General features: G+C 42.6%; 1 protein-coding gene across 1 annotated transcript; it reads right to left on the minus strand.

Annotated features, from left to right (window-relative positions):
• Nucleotides 1–1,713: 1,713 nt before the first annotated feature.
• LOC129842684 (zinc finger protein ZFP2-like) lies at nucleotides 1,714–17,601 on the minus strand. The gene is made up of 2 exons (XM_055911310.1): nucleotides 16,960–17,601; nucleotides 1,714–5,550 (listed from the first exon to the last, which is right to left on the minus strand). Exons 1-2 carry the CDS (start codon nucleotides 17,363–17,365, stop codon nucleotides 4,172–4,174), a joined length of 1,785 nt encoding a protein of 594 aa, XP_055767285.1. The 5' UTR covers nucleotides 17,366–17,601; the 3' UTR covers nucleotides 1,714–4,171.
• Nucleotides 17,602–18,155: the final 554 nt, after the last annotated feature.

Here is an 18,155-nt window from a genome sequence, read left to right on the forward strand (position 1 = left end):
CATTTTGCTGCGTGGCAATACTGTGTTTGGATTCTGAAGGGCATTTATACAAAAGAGGTAGTCTAGACACTGTATTAATACCATTATGCATTTGAATCCCATCTACAGCTACCATCTAAGATATTAATGTCCCTCCACAAGGGGGCAGACATGTAGCGTTTCCAAAATGGGATAGTATTGTCCATGTAACGTTTCCAAAATGGGATAGTATTGTACATGTAACGTTTCCAAAATGGGATAGTATTGTCCATGTAACGTTTCCAAAATGGGATAGTATTGTACATGTAACGTTTCCAAAATGGAATAGTATTGTACATGTAACGTTTCCAAAATGGGATAGTTTTGTACATGTAACGTTATGCCCCCTTGTGAGTTAATAGTATTGCATGCTGTAGCAGGCTATATAAAGAGGAAGACCTCCATTGACGATTCAGATCGTTGTAACAGGTCTCGTCTGGACAGGTCACCGTCCTTAGTTAGTTAGTTAGTTAACGTTAGCTAGTTCATTATCACAGTTAGTCAGAAATATTTAATATTTTCAAGTTCAGAAATCAGAACCCATCACCTGCTATGTAAAAGAGACAGAATAATGTACAATGGTCAATGCTATCCGGGATCCTTGGGACATCCCTACCCTAAACCCTACCCTAAACCCTAACCTTAACCCTTTTAAATGTTAACTTCAATGGGCTAGGGACGTCCCAAGGATGTATCTCTACCTGAAAATACATGATCTAAGTGATTGATAGTTGGTATTCAGCAGTCATTAAGCCTTATTTACTTTAATGAACTACTAAAATAGTGATTTTGTCAGACAGAAGCTCTACACTTTATTGACTGACTGATCCATTCATCCTTCCATCCCTCCTCAGCCTTCCTCTCCTCTGAAGACCCAGTGAGGGTGGAGCTCAGTCAGAGAGCTGTTGAGGGACTGGTTAGGAAGAACACTTCTACAGCCAGAGAGGTGAGAGGTCACAGATGGTTTAGATGGTCAATATTTATGTCCCCTTAGCGGTTCATCACGTAAGCAAAAGGGAATATGTTCCATAATCCATGTTTATTTACATTAGTGCAAATTGTCCACAGATATTGGTGTAATTTCTCACCCCTTTTGGCTGTATGAAAGTTAATTTCCCCTCAGGCACACACATTTGTTATTTGCTATTATGAAGGTCATTTGTGTAGAATGTACTTTTCCCCACTCATTCACCACCTCTCTTTACATTGCTGATGCATATTTGGTGCCCTGACTGCATCCAGACTGTCAAAGGCCCATCCTGGTAGATCTGAACCTAATGCAGCTTGGAGTGATCAGATGACAGAAGTCACATTTAGGTGCCTGGTGTAACTGAGGCCATAGATGCTCCATATCCATTACTTTGAGTGTTTTATATAATATGACTAAAAGTGTTTCTGTGTTGCAGGGGCAGTCAAGAAATGGAACAGCAAGGCCACAGAACATGACATAAGCAGAGCTGTGGGAGACCACCTCAAGCCCCTGGTAGAGCCGGGGGTGGTGTTTACCACTCCACCAGCAGAGCTGTGGGAGACCACCTCAAGCCCCCGGTAGAGCCAGGGGTGGTGTTTACCACTCCACCATCAGAGCTGTGGGAGACCACCTCAAGCCCCTGGTAGAGCCGGGGGTGGGGTTTACCACTCCACCACGCCTTCAGCAGGCTGGAAAAGTCATACTAAGATGAGTCATTGGGTTAATTTGTTTTGCAATATGTTCAAATCAAATCAAGCTTTATTTATACAGCACATTTCAGACATGCAACACAATGGCTTCACAGGAAAAAACAGAAATATTTAGTAAACAAACATAAAAGGATAAAAAAACAATAATTACAACTTAAAGACTAATGAGCATCCTAGGGAAATGCCATTGATTAAAATGTTAAAATATCCAACCCAAAATATAAGCTTGTTTTTTAGGAGGGGCTCTGAAAGACACTATGGGGGTGTCCACTGAAAGTTGACTGGTAACAACAACTGGGACCTAAAAGACACCCATCATGAGACCCACTAAATCTGCCCAAGAAGAAGCAAACAAAAGAAAAACCCACACCAAACTTAAAGACAGGAAGCAAACCAAAAAGGTGGAGCAACTAAAGGTGTTGACTCTCCACATCTATCAAGACAACTGGAGCACTGGGCCAGACGCTCTTAACTAGAACCTGGACCAGCTCAGGTGAAACACCTTCCCACTAACGAGATGGACAAGCCAGCACAGGTGTAACACATACTGACTAACGAGGTGACACCAATCAGTGCGTCATACGTGCTGACGAGCTATATGTGCCGACGAGCTAGACGTGCCGACGAGCTAGACGTGCCGACGAGCTAGACGTGCCGACGAGCTAGACGTGCCGACGAGCTAGACGTGCCGACGAGCTAGACGTGCCGACGAGCTAGACGTGCCGACGAGCTAGACGTGCCGACGAGCTAGACGTGCCGACGAGCTAGACGTGCCGACGAGCTAGACGTGCCAAAGTCCAACCTCAAAACATAAATGGAAAAACCAAAGCCTGTAACACCTTCCCCCTAAGACAACACATAAATCCTATATTTTTGTTGGACAAGTTTGCTCACCACCAACAGAAAACAACTTCCATTTCACATTATAATCAACTACAATGCTTCACCTTCTACAATATAAACATGGTGTCTACTGGCTGTCAACATCTAAAAACAAGAAAAAACATTTATTTTGAAATAATTTTTTCTCCTTTTTCTTTCTATAGAATCCACTAGCTTCTAGAACTCTCGTCTTCCTAAAACTCACTAGCTTTTAGAACTCTCGTCCCCTTGGAACGAGCGCAAACAAAACTCATCTCCAATACGGAAAACTGTGCAGTCAAAATAAATTGTGATCCATGGCAACGCAATGGCTAAACGCAAAACTATGACTGCCCACCCTTGAAACAATGAGCGACCAAGTTGTTCTTACCACAGACATGTCTGATTTCAAGAGGCAACTCCTGCAATAACCATAGTAACTTTCCAAATCACTGCGGAGCTTCTCTCTCTTTTCAGAGTTCACTCGATAGGCATGTTGTTGGATCGGGGCCCAGTCTCCAATGTCATGCTCTAGTACATTTGGGTTGGCACATTTGAGAATTAAACCTGCTATTCTAAAGGGCAACAATGTCAATATAATTATACCCGTAAATTGTCAGTTGATTGCATAAATAATTATGATTACTAAAAGTTACATGAATTGTAAATATGAATGATCAAAACCAAATGGACACCCCTTTGTTAATATGTATTGTCAATAATTAACTTAATGGTAAGGCATGGTATAATAAAAAAATATATACATTTTTTTTTTGATTGCATAGTCTTATTTTCAACGACTTTTCAATTACATTGTGCTAGGTGGGATAGCCTGGGATGTCCAAATCAATAACCAATATGTAGAAACAGTTTGGGATAAATTGAAAACCTAAACATAACATGTGCTATTTACACAAACATCTGCCACAATAATCATATTTCCAGAAAAGTTGTTTTGACAAGTAGCAATAAATCACTGATATCAATTAGGGGGGAAATCAGGTTGAATGTGATGTTGGAATGCATTTAAATGTAGGGGTCGCTAAACAAAGGAACGCAACACTTATTTGTCATAACTAATCAATTTCATGCTAAAATCATTTGTGCGACAGGAAGGAGATGAGGTTGCACGTCCTGTTAAAACTAACAGCTCAAAAACCACACGGAATCTGGGAATAATGTGTCCTTACTAAATCTCATAAATAGTACTCTTCCAATTCAGAGCCTGGATTTTCCCCCTGAGGCTAATATCCATATCATGTTGAAATCAATAGAACAGGGGACAAACGTTTTGGGTTCTACATTGTGACATCATTAAAATACTCCTACTACAATGTTAAAACATTCTACATTGTGACATCATTAAAATAATCCTACTACAATGTTAAAACATTCTACATTGTGACATCATTAAAATACTCCTACTACAATGTTAAATTAATTAATTGATATCACGAAACAACTGCTTAATGTATTTTCTGATGTTTAGTCAGAGATCTTTTATCAGATTACCTCTGGTCACAGCTAAGAGATTTCTCTCCTGTGTGTGTTCTCTGGTGTTGTTTGACTGAGTAAAACTCTTCCCACATTGATCACAGCTATAAGATTTATATTATGTGTGTGTTCTCTGGTGTACATTCAGCTGCCCAGATGTAACAAAACTCTTCACACATTGATTACAGCTATAAGATTTCTCTCCTGTGTGTGTTCTCTGGTGTATAGTCAGATAGCTAGATGTAACAAAACTCTTCCCGCAATGATTACAGCTATAAGATTTCTCCCCTGTGTGTGTTCTCTGGTGCACTGTCAGTCTACTAGATTGACAAAAACTCTTCCCACATTGACCACAGCTATAAGGTTTCTCTAATGTGTGTGTTCTCTGGTGTATAGTCAGATTGCTAGATGCAGTAAAACTCTTCCCACATTGAACACAGCTATAAGGTTTCTCCCCTGTGTGTGTTCTCTGGTGCACTGTCAGATCACCAGATTGACAAAAACTCTTCCCACATTGACCACAGCTATAAGGTTTCTCTCCTGTGTGTGTTCTCTGGTGTATAGTCAGATGGCCAGAAGTAGTAAAACTCTTCCCACATTCATCACATATATATAGTTTCTCTCCTGAGTGTGTTCTCTGGTGTATAGTCAGATTTCTAGATGTAACAAAACTCTTCCCACATTGATCACAGCTATAAGGATTCTCTCCTGTGTGTGTTCTCTGGTGTGTAGTCAGATTGCCAGATGCAGTAAAACTCTTCCCACATTGAACACAGCTATAAGGTTTCTCTCCTGTGTGTAGTCTCTGGTGTACTGTCAGACAGCTAGATGTAGTAAAACTCTTCCCACATTGATCACAGCTATAAGGTTTCTGTCCTGTGTGTGTTCTCTGGTGTGTAGTCAGATTGCTAGATGCAGTAAAACTCTTCCCACATTGAACACAGCTATAAGGTTTCTCTCCTGTGTGTATTTTCTGGTGTACTGTCAGAGAGTCAAATGTAGTAAAACTCTTCCCACATTGATCACAGCTATAAGGTTTCTCTCCTGTGTGTGTTCTCTGGTGTGTAGTCAGATTGCTAGATGCTTTAAAACTCATCCCACATTGAACACAGCTATAAGGTTTCTTTCCTGTGTGTATTTTCTGATGTACTGTCAGAGAGTCAAATGTAGTAAAACTCTTCCCACATTGATCACAGCTATAAGGTTTCTCTCCTGTGTGTATTTTCTGGTGTACTGTCAGAGAGTCAAATGTAGTAAAACTCTTCCCACATTGATCACAGCTATAATGTTTCTCTCCTGTGTGGATCCTTTGATGAATTTTAATGCCTGATGAGGTGAATCTCTTCCCACAGTCAGAGCAGCAGTGAGTTCTCTTCCCTGTGGATCTCTGCAGGTGTTTATTGAGGCGTTCTGATCTGGAGAGACTCTTCTCTGCCTCGTCAGCATCGTGAGGTTGTTGAGGCTCCCCAGAGGATCCACGACTGTCCCGTATCTCTCCTGTGTGAACAACAAAGTCAGATGATTAAAGGCCCACAACACTGGAAATCCACTGTAAAAAGGTGATGCCAACAGCGTAGCCATGATGTTGTACAACAATTGATGTCTGTAATGAATGTAAAAATTATTTAAATATTGTCTTAAAATGAGCAAGAATAGTCATATTTTAGTAGTAAGATCGATGATTGTAGACTAGAAATAAGTTATTCATGTTGTTGAAACTATAAGCAGTGTGTCAGATGACTTTTGGTCTCCAATATAGGCCCCTTTCTGTGTTTGCTAAAATTGCGGCAGGAGGGCGATGCGCACACAATTTGATTGCAGAAACACCTCCCTGCTAATGAGGAAACCGATAGTAATGGATGTAGTATATCTGCTAATGAGGAAACCACAAGTTATGGATGTAGTATATCTGCCTGGAGCAAAAATGGTGAGCAAAGCTTTTAGTTTTTCACAATGTATTCTGAATGTGAATGGGGGAAAACTCAGGGGAGTAACCTCTATTTCCAGGTTGATTATGAGTGCATTTCACACTACTTTGGATTATAATTGTAAGGCTCGTTTGAATGTCCTGTTTAATATGTTTGAAGAATTATAAGTAATTATTGAAGAACCACGTTAATGACAGTATCCATTTGGGTGTTGTCAATAAAGTAAAGATTTTATTTGTATATTTCTCATATATATAGCAAAGCAGACCGACAAAAAAACAACATAGTTACACGTGGGATAAACAAAAGTAGTCAATAACACAATAGAAAAATCTATATACAGTGTGCGCAAATGGAGTAAGGAGGTAAGGCAATAAATAGGCCATAGTAGCAAAGTAATTACAATTTAGCAAATTAACACTGGAGTGATAGATGTGCAGATGATGATGTGCAAGTAGAATTACTGGTGTGCAAAAGAGCAAAAAAAGTAAATAAAAACATGGGGATGAGGTAGGTAGTTAGATGGGCTATTTACAGATGGGCTGTGTACAGCTGCCCATATGTCTCCTACTTCAGCGATTTTTGCAATTCGTTCCAGTTATTGGCAGCAGAGAACTGTAAGGAAGGGCGGCCAAAGTAGATGTTGGCTTTGGGGATGACCAGTGAGATAAACGTCCTGGAGCGCGCACTATGGGTGGGTGTTGCTATGGTGACCAGTGAGCTGAGTTAAGGCGGCCTAGCAAAGACTTATAGATGACCTGGAGCCAGTGGGTTTGGCGACGAATATGTAGTGAGGGCCAGCCGACGAGAGCATACAGGTCGCAGTGGTGGGTGGTATATGGGGTTTGGTGACAAAACAAATGGCACTGTGATAGACTGCATCCAGTTTGCTGAGTAGAGTGTTGGAGGCTATTTTGAAAATGACATCACCGAAGTCAAGGATCGGTAGAATAGTCAGTTTTACGAGGGTATGTTTGGCAGCGTGAGTGAAGGACGCTTTGTTGCAAAATAGGAAGCCGATTCTAGATTTAATTTTGGATTGGAGATGCTTAATGTGAGTCTGGAAGGAGAGTTTACAGTCTAGCCAGACACATAGGTATTTATAGTTGTCCACATATTCTAAGTCAGAATCGTAGTGATGCTGGACGGGGGGAGGCAGCGATAGGTTGAAGAGCATACATTTAGTTTTACTAGCGTTTAAGAGCAGTTGGAGGCCACGGATGGAGTGTTGTATGGCATTGAAGCACGTTTGGAGGTTTGTTAACACAGTGTCCAAAGAAGGGCCAGATGTATACAGAATGGTGTCGTCTGCGTAGAGGTGGATCAAGGAATCACCCGCAGCAAGAGCAATATCGTTGGTATTTACAGAGAAAGGAGTCGGTCCGAGAATTGAACCCTGTGGTACCCCCATAGAGACTGCCAGAGGTACAGACAACAGGTCCTCCGATTTGACACGCTGAACTCTGTCTGAGACGTAGTTGGTAAACCAGGCGAGTCGGTCATTTTAGAAACCAAGGCTATTGAGTCTGCCGATAAGAATACGGTGATTGACAGAGTCGAAAGCCTTGGCCAGGTCGATGAAGACGGCTGCACAGTACTGCCTTTTATCAATGGCGGTTATGATATCGTTTAGTACCTTGAGCGTGGCTGAGGTGCACCCGTGACCAGCTCGGAAACTGGATTGCACAGCGGAGAAGGTACGGTGGGATTCAAAATGGTCAGTGATCTGTTTGTTAACTTGACTTTCAAAGACTTTAGAATGGCAGGGCAGGATGGATATAGGTCTGTAATAGTTTGGGTCTAGAGTGTCACCCCCTTTGAAGAGGGGGATGACCGTGGCAGCTTTCCAATCTTTAGGAATCTTGTTCTCCATGGACTTTACAGTGTCCCAAAACTTTTTGGAGTTAGAGCTACAGGATGCAAATTTCTGTTTGAAAAAGCTAGCCTTTGCTTTCCTAACTGACTGTGTGTATTGGTTCCTGACTTCTCTGAAAAGTTGCATATCGCGGGGACTATTCGATGTTAGTGCAGTACGCCACAGGATGTTTTTGTGCTGGTCGAGGGCAGTCAGGTCTGGAGTGAACCAAGGGCTATATCTGTTCTTAGTTCTACATTTTTAAGGGGCATGCTTATTTAAGGTGGTGAGGGAATTACAATTAAAAAACAACCAGGCATCCCCTACTGACAGGATGAGGTCAATATCCTTCCAGGATACCCGGGCCAGGTCGATTAGAAATGCTTGCACAAGTGTTTTAGGGAGCGTTTGACAGTGATGAGGGCTGGTCGTTTGACCGCGGACCCATAACGGATGCAGGCAATGATCGCTGAGATCCTGATTGAAAACAGCAGAGGTGTATTTGGAGGGCAAGTTGGTCAGGATAATATCTATGAGGGTGCCCATGTTAACGGATTTAGGGTTGTACCTGGTGGGTTCCTTGATCATTTGTGTGAGATTGAGGGCATCTAGCTTGGATTGTAGGACGGCGGGGGTGTTAACCTCACTAGGGTAGGGGGCGCTATTTTCACCTCCGGATGAAAAGCGTGCCCAAAGTAAACTTGGTAGATTTGGACAGAAAACACTCTAAAGTTTCCAAAACTGTTAAAATAATGTCTGTGAGTATAACAGAACTGATATGACAGGCGAAAACCTGAGAAACATCCATCCAGGAAGTGGGATTTTTATATTTTTGTAGTTTTCCATTGACTGCCTATACAGATTCCATTGACTTAGGACTCAATTTGCACTTCCTATGGCTTCCACTAGATGTCAACGGTCTTTAAAAATTGTTTCAGGCTTGTATTCTGAAAATTGAGAGAGTAAGACCACTCTGAATGAGTGAACCATTCAGTGTCCCAGAATGCGCCGTTCTTGTTTACCTTTGAAATGTTATCTATTATTTAGGCTAAAAACAACCTGAGGATTGATTATAAACATCGTTTGACATGTTTCTACAAACTTTACTGATACTATTCGGATTTTTCGTCTGGATGTTGTGATTGCCTTTGAGCCTGTGGATTACTGAACAAAACTGAGGTTTTTGGATATAAAGAGAGACTTTATCGAACAAAACAAACATTTATTGAGTAAATGGGAGTCTTGTGAGTGGAACGATATGAATATCATCAAAGGTAAGTGATTAGTTTTATCGCTATTTCTGACTTGTGTAACTCCTCTACTTGGCTGGTAACTGTTAATCTTTAAACTGATGTATAACACTTGTATGTTTTATGAATTTTTATAATGAGTATTTCTGTTTTTGAATTTGGCGCTCTGCAATTTCACTGGATGTTGGCCAGGTGGGACGGTAGCGTCCCACACCTCCTAGAGAGGTTAAGCATATCCCAGTTTAGGTCACCTAACAGAACAAACTGAAGATAGATGGGGCCAATCAATTCACACATGGTGTCGAGAGCACAGCTGGGAACTGAGGGGTGTCTATAACAGTGAGAGACTTATTTATGGAGAGATTCGTTTTTAAAATTAGAAGCTCAAACTGTTTGGGTTTAGACCTGGAAAGCATGATACAACTTTGCAGGCCATCTCTGCAGTAGATTGCAACTCCTCCCCCTTTGGCAGTTCTATCTTGACGGAAAATGTTGTAGATGGGGCTGGAAATTTCTGAATTTTTGGTGGCCTTCCAAAGCCAGGATTCAGACACGGCAAGGACATCAAGGTTGGAGTGTGCTAAAGCAGTGAGTAAAACAAACTTAGGGAGGAGGCTTCTGATGTTAACATGCATGAAACCTAGGCTTTTATGGTTACAGAGGTCAACAGATGAGAGCGCCTGGGGACACACAGGGCCTGGGTTAACCTCTACATCACCCGAGGAACAGAGGAGTAGGATGAGGGTACGGCTAAAGGCTATCAGTACTGGTCGTCTAGTGCTTTGGGAACAGAGAATAAAAGGAGCAGATTTCTGGGTGTGGTAGGATAGATTCAAGGCATAATGTACAGACAGGGGTATGGTAGAGTGTGGGTACAGTAGAGGTAAACCTAGGCACTGAGTGACGATAAGAGGTTGCATCTCTGGAGGCACCAGTTACGCTAGGTGAGGTCACCCATGTGTGGGAGGTGGGACAAAAGAGTTATCTGAGGCATGTTGAGTGGGACTAGGGGCTACGCAGTAAAACAAAACAATGATAACTACCCTAAACAACAGTATACAAGGCATATTGACATTAGAGAGACATAAAGCGAGGCATAAAGCAATCACAGGTGTTGATTGGGAAAGCTAGCTAAGACAACAACGGGTAAGACAACAGTTAATCAGCTAAGACAACAAAAACACGTAAAATGGCGATGAATGGGCTGAGAGGGTCAGTTAACTACACACAGGGCCTGAGTTCGAGGCTGGGGCCAACAGAAACAAAATAAACAAAATGGAGTACCGTGATTAATGAACAGTCCAGCAGGCATCAGCTATGTAGCCAAGTGATCATAGGGTCCAGTGAACAGCAATATATGAACCAGGGAAGCCGCTAGGTAGTCATTACTATGCTAGCCGGGAGCCGGCCCTGGCTCGAGGCTAACTGGTGCTAGCTTCGGGACAAGGGCGTCACCGACGTCTGTCAAAGGCCGGTTGAGGGCACATCAGACGGAATTGCGTCGGCAGACCAGTCGTGATCGATCGGCGGTGCTCCGTGTCGACAAAGGGTCCAGGCCAACTGGCAAAAGAGGTATTGTAGCTGGAGTAATTTTGTTTGCTAGCCGGAGGATGCACCTGGCTCGAGGCTAACTGCTGCTAGCTTCGGGACAAGGGTGTCAGCCACTGTAGCCAATCCGGTGCAAAGGTCCAGAACTTACGGCAGGAATCCGGTGATGTAGAGGCTTCTAGTCGTCTTAGTGAAGAGTCTGGGAGGCATCAGCTGTGTAGCCGAGTGATCATAGGGTCCACTTTGCAGACCAGGAGATGGGCCTGGCTCAAGGCTAGCTTCGGGGCTGGGCCACTCGGTAGCAGCTAGCCAGCTGCGATTATCTGGTGTAAAGGTCCAGAGCTTACGGCAGGAATACGGTGATGTAGTGGAGAAAAACAGTCCGATATGCTAAGGGTTGATATCGCGCTGTGCAGACTGGCAGGTGTTATCCAGGCTAAAAGCGGCTGGTGTCTGATCTAAAAAGGTAAAGGCCGCTAGCAGTGGCTAACAATGACTAAATAGCTAGTAGCTAATTAGCTGGTTAGCTTCTGATGGCTAGCTTCTGATGGAGGTTCTAGCTATAAGGTCTAAAAAAAATAAATGCTGATCCGTATCACATTGGGTGAGGCGGGTTGCCGGAAGGTATATTTAATTTAAAAATGGAAAAAGATTTAAATATATTGCAATATATACAAAAAAAGACGAAAAATACATACCATTTACAACAAACACGTCTTAATGCTACACCATCTTGGATTACAAGATGACTCAGTTAAAAACCATTGGATTTAGAAAACTCTGAAATTATTTAGTATTTCTGTGCCCACGAAAACTGTTGCATTTCAGAATACAAAAAAACTGTCCCACAGCAAGATCCAGTATTTAAGTTGAAGTTCATCATATGACAAGTGTAACGTTATGACTATAACTACTGTTCCCTGAAGGAGGGAAACTAGGTACAACATACTATTAAATCCACGCCTCGCTGGAAGCACCACCGTCCACAGGTGATGAGAGTGAGGCTTGGATTTATTCCTTAAAATGTAATGCCGCTCTTCACCAACCCAGGAAAGGGCGGGGACAAACAGGTGTTGAACCTCGATTCCCTCCTTAAAACCTGTTTAGGACTGGCGTTCCGCTAGCGGAACTCCTCCCACATTCCACTGAAAAGGCAGAGCGCGAAATTCAAAAAAATATTTTTTAGAAATATTTAACTTTCACACATTAACAAGTCCAATACAGCATTTGAAAGATAAACATCTTGTGAATCCAGCCAACATGTCCGATTTTTAAAATGTATTACAGCAAAAACACCACGCATATTTATGTTAGCTCACCACCAAATACAAAAGAGGACAGACATTTTTCACAGCACCATTTTTCACAGCAGGTAGCATGCACAAAGCCAACCTGACTAAACTAGAACCAACCTAACTAACCTAGAAACAACTCCCTCAGATGACAGTCCTATAACATGTTACACAATAAATCTATGTTTTGTTCAAAAAATGTGCATATTTGAGCTATAAATCAGTTTTACATTACTGCTACCATCATAGCTACAGTCAGAAATAGCACGGGAGTAGCCAGAGTAAATACAGACACCAACGTCAACTACCTAATTACTCATAAAACATTTCAGAGAAATATATGGTGGATAGCAAATGAAAGACAAAGATCTTGTGAATAAAGCCAATATTTCCGATTTTTGAAGTGTTTTACAGCGAAAACACAATATATCGTTATATTAGCTTACTACAATAGCTATCACACAACAGCATTGATTCAATGCAAACGGTAGCGATAGCACAGTTCGACAGATATATGAAATAGCATCCCAAATTGGGTCATTATCTTTGTTGATCTTCCATCAGAATGTTGTAAAGGGGTCCTTTGTTCAGAAGCGTCTTTGTTTGGATCCAGAACGAACTATTTCCCTCTTGAATTAGCAAGCACACTGGCCGTGCGGCGCTAACCTCTCCTTCTTGAACAAATTCCTCCAACGCATCACGTCTAAAGTCCCGAATAAATTTCAATAATATAATTAAACTATATTGAAAAAACATACTTTAGGATGATATTGTGACATGTATCAAATAATATCGAAGCCGGAGATTATTTTCACCTATAACGACGGTTTTCCAGGAGGCGATTCCAGGTCCAACTTCGCGCCTTCCAAAAACAAATAATGGCGGACCTCTCACTCCAAGAGGTTGTATTCAATCCCAGAACGAGATAATCAAGTCATTTCTGCTCTCACTTCCGCATGACACCCAGGGGAAGGTGTATGACGTGTTTCTACAGTCATAAGTGACATGCCCTTTTATAGACAAGCTCTTGAAGAGAGACCTCGCTATTGGAAATCTCACTTCCGGATAGGAAATGGGCTGTAAAAAGAGTTCTGTTTCACTTAGAGAAATAATTAGTACTGTTTTAGAAACTAGAGAGTGTTTTCTATCCAATATTAATAATAATATGCATATTGTACGAGCAAGAATTGAGTACGAGGCCGTTTAAATTGGATACGATTTTCCCCAAAAGTGTAAACAGCACCCCCAGTCCTTAAGAAGTTTTATGGGAAGAGTAATTATAATCAAAGTTACACTCCCTTTCAGTTGGTCAACTTCGGAACAACATACTATGGGGAAATACAATAATTCCCCAGCCGAACCAAACGGATACTAAATGAAACGGCCCCTGGCAGATCACCCAGACCTGACCCCGCAAGATGCGTCAGTTTGGTCAATTTATTAATTGTCTTTTGTTTGAAACACTCCTGTCAATGTTGAGTAAGGACGTACACCTGATTACACATAGAGGTAGGACTAGTCTAACTGGCCTGCACACAAATGTAGGCCTATAAATGTGCCCATTTGGGGATGTCTGATAGTATTTCTGATTGTCTTAATGCACCACCACTAATGAGTTGTGGTGCTTCTCAAAGTAACTTTTTCTTCACCTCCAAACAGCAAGTAAACAAAGTCTAATCAAAATCAATTGCGAATGACAATAGTTCCTCAAAGTATTTTCGTAAAATATTTACAGCTCTTGCCCTTCCGATAACCACTCAGCGGAAAAGGGAAAAATTTAATGCTCTGATCCAGTGGAAATGTCATAAAAATGTCATAAAATACCTGATTACTGTCAAGAACTCACTGTAGCAGGAAACTGAGGGCCTAGAATATTTTATACATTGTTGCAAGCTTGCTATCCGAGTTTCCTGACCCAGTTGATAGTTGATACAATGTTTCAAGTTTGTCGTAGACAGGCCATGTGCAGCCAATGTGATTTCTAGGATATTTATTTTTATCAAGATATTTTCTACCTGCAGAATGCCATGTTTTTATTTGTTGGCTTTATATAGGCTATCTTTACATAGTTGGCAATGGCAATAAAAGTTACTTTTAGATTTGTACAATTTTCATTTAGAATGTAAATTAATCACAGACAAGGATTTTGAGATACTATTATAATTTAAATGAAACTGTTCCACAAAAATGTGCATATGAAAATCATAACTGGCACACAGATTTGCAGAAACGGTCAGATAAATTGGCACTCCAACTGGAAAAGGTTGCAGACTGATGGTGTAGTCAATTACTAGTCTATTAGTCTATTTATCTGTAGTCTATTAGTCTATTACTGAAAACTTCAGGAGCAGAACGGCAGAATTTACGAAGTCCAGCAGCGGAGGGGGGACTCCCTCTGGTCGGGTTGTGTTGACGACCGGCTCCCTCTGGTCGGGTTGTGCTGACGACCGGCTCCCTCTGGTCGGGTTGTGCTGACGACCGGCTCCCTCTGGTCGGGTTGTGCTGACGACCGGCTCCCTCTGGTCGGGTTGTGCTGACGACCGGCTCCCTCTGGTCGGGTTGTGCTGACGACCGGCTCCCTCTGGTCGGGTTGTGCTGACGACCGGCTCCCTCTGGTCGGGTTGTGCTGACGACCGGCTCCCTCTGGTCGGGTTGTGCTGACGACCGGCTCCCTCTGGTCGGGTTGTGCTGACGACCGGCTCCCTCTGGTCGGGTTGTGCTGACGACCGGCTCCCTCTGGTCGGGTTGTGCTGACGACCGGCTCCCTCTGGTCGGGTTGTGCTGACGACCGGCTCCCTCTGGTCGGGTTGTGCTGACGACCGGCTCCCTCTGGTCGGGTTGTGCTGACGACCGGCTCCCTCTGGTCGGGTTGTGCTGACGACCGGCTCCCTCTGGTCGGGTTGTGCTGACGACCGGCTCCCTCTGGTCGGGTTGTGCTGACGACCGGCTCCCTCTGGTCGGGTTGTGCTGACGACCGGCTCCCTCTGGTCGGGTTGTGCTGACGACCGGCTCCCTCTGGTCGGGTTGTGCTGACGACCGGCTCCCTCTGGTCGGGTTGTGCTGACGACCGGCTCCCTCTGGTCGGGTTGTGCTGACGACCGGCTCCCTCTGGTCGGGTTGTGCTGACGACCGGCTCCCTCTGGTCGGGTTGTGCTGACGACCGGCTCCCTCTGGTCGGGTTGTGCTGACGACCGGCTCCCTCTGGTCGGGTTGTGCTGACGACCGGCTCCCTCTGGTCGGGTTGTGCTGACGACCGGCTCCCTCTGGTCGGGTTGTGCTGACGACCGGCTCCCTCTGGTCGGGTTGTGCTGACGACCGGCTCCCTCTGGTCGGGTTGTGCTGACGACCGGCTCCCTCTGGTCGGGTTGTGTTGACGAGCGGCTCCCTCTGGTCGGGTTATGTTGACGAGCGGCTCCCTCTGGTCGGGTTATGTTGGCGAGCGGCTCCCTCTAGTTATGACTTCGAGTCATTTGTATGTCTTAATTATTTGATCAAACAGAATGCCTAAAGCATCAGACAAATTCAGTACGTATATTTGATTTTATAAAAACACATGGGGCGATTGGTAGAAAGAACAGATGACTCTTGATTGACCAAGATGTATTTTAGTTGGGGACAGCACTAGAACATGATTTTGGGGCTCCCGAGTGGCGCAGCGGACACTGCATCTCAGTGCTTGAGGCGCCACTACAGACACCCTGGATCAAATCCAGACTGTATCACAACCGGCTGTGATTGGGAGTCCCATAGGGCGGCACACAATTGGCCCAGCATCGTCCGGGGTAGGCAGTCATTGTGTTTCATGATAAACCATTTTTTACAAATCCGTCAAGGCACCAACTTTGAGAAGGGTTTAAAACAAAGGTTTCAAACCAATTCATGAATGTAATTGCATCTAGGTATGTCTTGCCTTTAATGTAAAGGCATGAAAAAAAAATGGCTGAATATTATACAATGACTTATCAACAGCTCTAATAATAAGCCTCCACAGGAAATCTTCACTGGCAATTCTAGAATATACTATATAGCCTAGAAATCTGGTTAAACTATCATTATGACATCATGGATTGATTCTAGAATATACTATATATCCTAGAAACCTGGTTAAACTATCATTATGACATCATGGATGAAATCTAGAACATACTATATATCCTAGAAACCTGGTTAAACTATCACTATGACATCATGGATGAATTCTAGAATATACTATATAGCCTAGAAACCTGGTTAAACTATCATTATGACGTCATGGATGAATTCTAGAATATACTATATATCCTAGAAACCTGGTTAAACTATCATTATGACATCATGCATGGCCAGTCCTTGTATTCATAGTGTAGTGAATTCGTGGGGAAGCCCTGAGCTGAACTCAAACCTGGGTCCAGTGACTGTCAAGCCAACACCTTATAACTGTTACACCAAGATGTCTGAACTTCTTGACGAGGTCGCTGGGTAATGAGTTAGGGTTGCTACAATAGCTTTCTCTATGAATTTGAGAGTGGTTACATTTCTCCAAACCCCATCCCTCAGCTGTTTACCAAACCAAGTCTCTGGGGAGCCATTTTGTTCCTGTTTAAATACTAGGTTGTCCCTTTAAAAAGCCACACATCAATCAACCAACCTGCAGTTGAAACAATAACAAGGCTCTCATTCCACCAATGTTTTGGTAATAAGATGATGATGGGCCTGGAGACATTTAACTACTCTCAAATTCATAGACAGATCTATGGATGCAAGGACTGACCATCCATGATATCAACATTATAGTTAACCATGTTGAGGCTATACAGTGTTGATTTACATTGTTTCTAAACATTGGAGTAAAAAAAACTTATTTGGGGTTCTGATGGGGTACAACAGTTGAACTAAGCTCATGAGGCATGTGTTATATTCTCCAAGAATCAATGGCTATAAATAAATCATTTAAAAGTCAAAATATGGATGTAGCAATTGCAGATTTCCCCTTTAACACCAAACATCAGTTAAACAACTGCAGTTTGTACCTCTGTATTTAAGACAGTACTTACCAGTGGTAATCACGGCCCGGTTTCTCAAAACCATCTTATGGCTAAGTTCATCTTTAGAACCACTGGATGCCTTAAATTGCGTTTGGGAAATCGGGCCCAGATATCCAGTTTCTTCCTCCTCTTCTTCCGATGAGACCGTAAACTCCCCCTCCTCCGCTTTCACTTCAAAAACTGAATCCTCCTCATCTTTTACTGTAACATCCTCCTCCTCTTTCACTCTGAACGCGTCTTCCTCTTCTTTCACTGAAACGTCTTTCTCTTCTTCTTTCCATGTAACAGCCTCACCCTCTACTTGTTTTTGTATTGTAACATCCTTCTCTTCCTCCTCCTCTTTGATGAGAGCTTCTTTCTCCGTCCAGCAGACCGTCTCTTCTTCAGCAGGAAGAGAGTAATTTAGTGAACTCATGGTCGGAGATGCTAAGTAACTAGGCTAATGCTAACTTAACCAGCCCGCCAGCTGAATAATAACAACACCGTAAATATGAAATGAAATAGGATAACTAACTAACTAGACGACAGAAGAGGGTTTAAAACACAGTGGCTAATATACACTAAAGCGTCTAAAGAGCTTTATGGGTTCGGCTATTTTGTCTAGCAAGCTACCGAGGTGGCGGACTAATTGTTGCTGCTGCTGAAAGAAGCGTTCCGTCCACTAGATTATACGTCACACTAACAGCATTGCGTTCCGTCCACTAGATTATACGACACACTAACAGCATTGCCTTAAAATCGCACACCGCCATCGGCTAACTGGAGTGTAAGTAACGCTCAGTCTGAACCTGGAGATGTGCGACTTTAAGACAATGACGCTAGTGTGACGTAAAATATAAATTATAATGTTCAGACAAAAAGTTAGTGTAGGAAGCATGAGTTTTTACTCACCAGTGTAACAATACAGTGTGCTTAAAGACTTAGTAACTTAGTTGTGTTCACGATCTGGTTCCCTATAAGCACAACCAGTTATGTTTTTGAATGATCACATATGTATTAATTTATTTCAGGATTCTGGGTAATCCACATCAGATTTATGGAGAATTGCTGTGGGTGAGTTCAAAATTGAATAGCCCGGGATAGAAATATATAAAGTTGACATTACATCATAAAATCCACCTTTTAAATCATACATTAGCAATTTATGTTTTAGGAACTACTGTTGTTGGTTTGGCGTCAAATAAGCCTCTCTTTATATGTTATTT

Source organism: Salvelinus fontinalis, unplaced genomic scaffold (assembly GCF_029448725.1).
Source record: "Salvelinus fontinalis isolate EN_2023a unplaced genomic scaffold, ASM2944872v1 scaffold_0061, whole genome shotgun sequence".
Classification (NCBI taxonomy): domain Eukaryota; kingdom Metazoa; phylum Chordata; class Actinopteri; order Salmoniformes; family Salmonidae; genus Salvelinus; species Salvelinus fontinalis.

Excerpts from the sequence above, each read along its gene's own strand:
- LOC129842684 (XM_055911310.1), bottom strand. The coding sequence starts at position 17,365 with ATGAGTTCACTAAATTACTCTCTTCCTGCTGAAGAAGAGACGGTCTGC. Across the intron at positions 5,551-16,959 it reads CCGGGCCGTGATTACCACTG|GAGAGATACGGGACAGTCGT; the intron begins GTAAGTACTGTC and ends TTGTTCACACAG.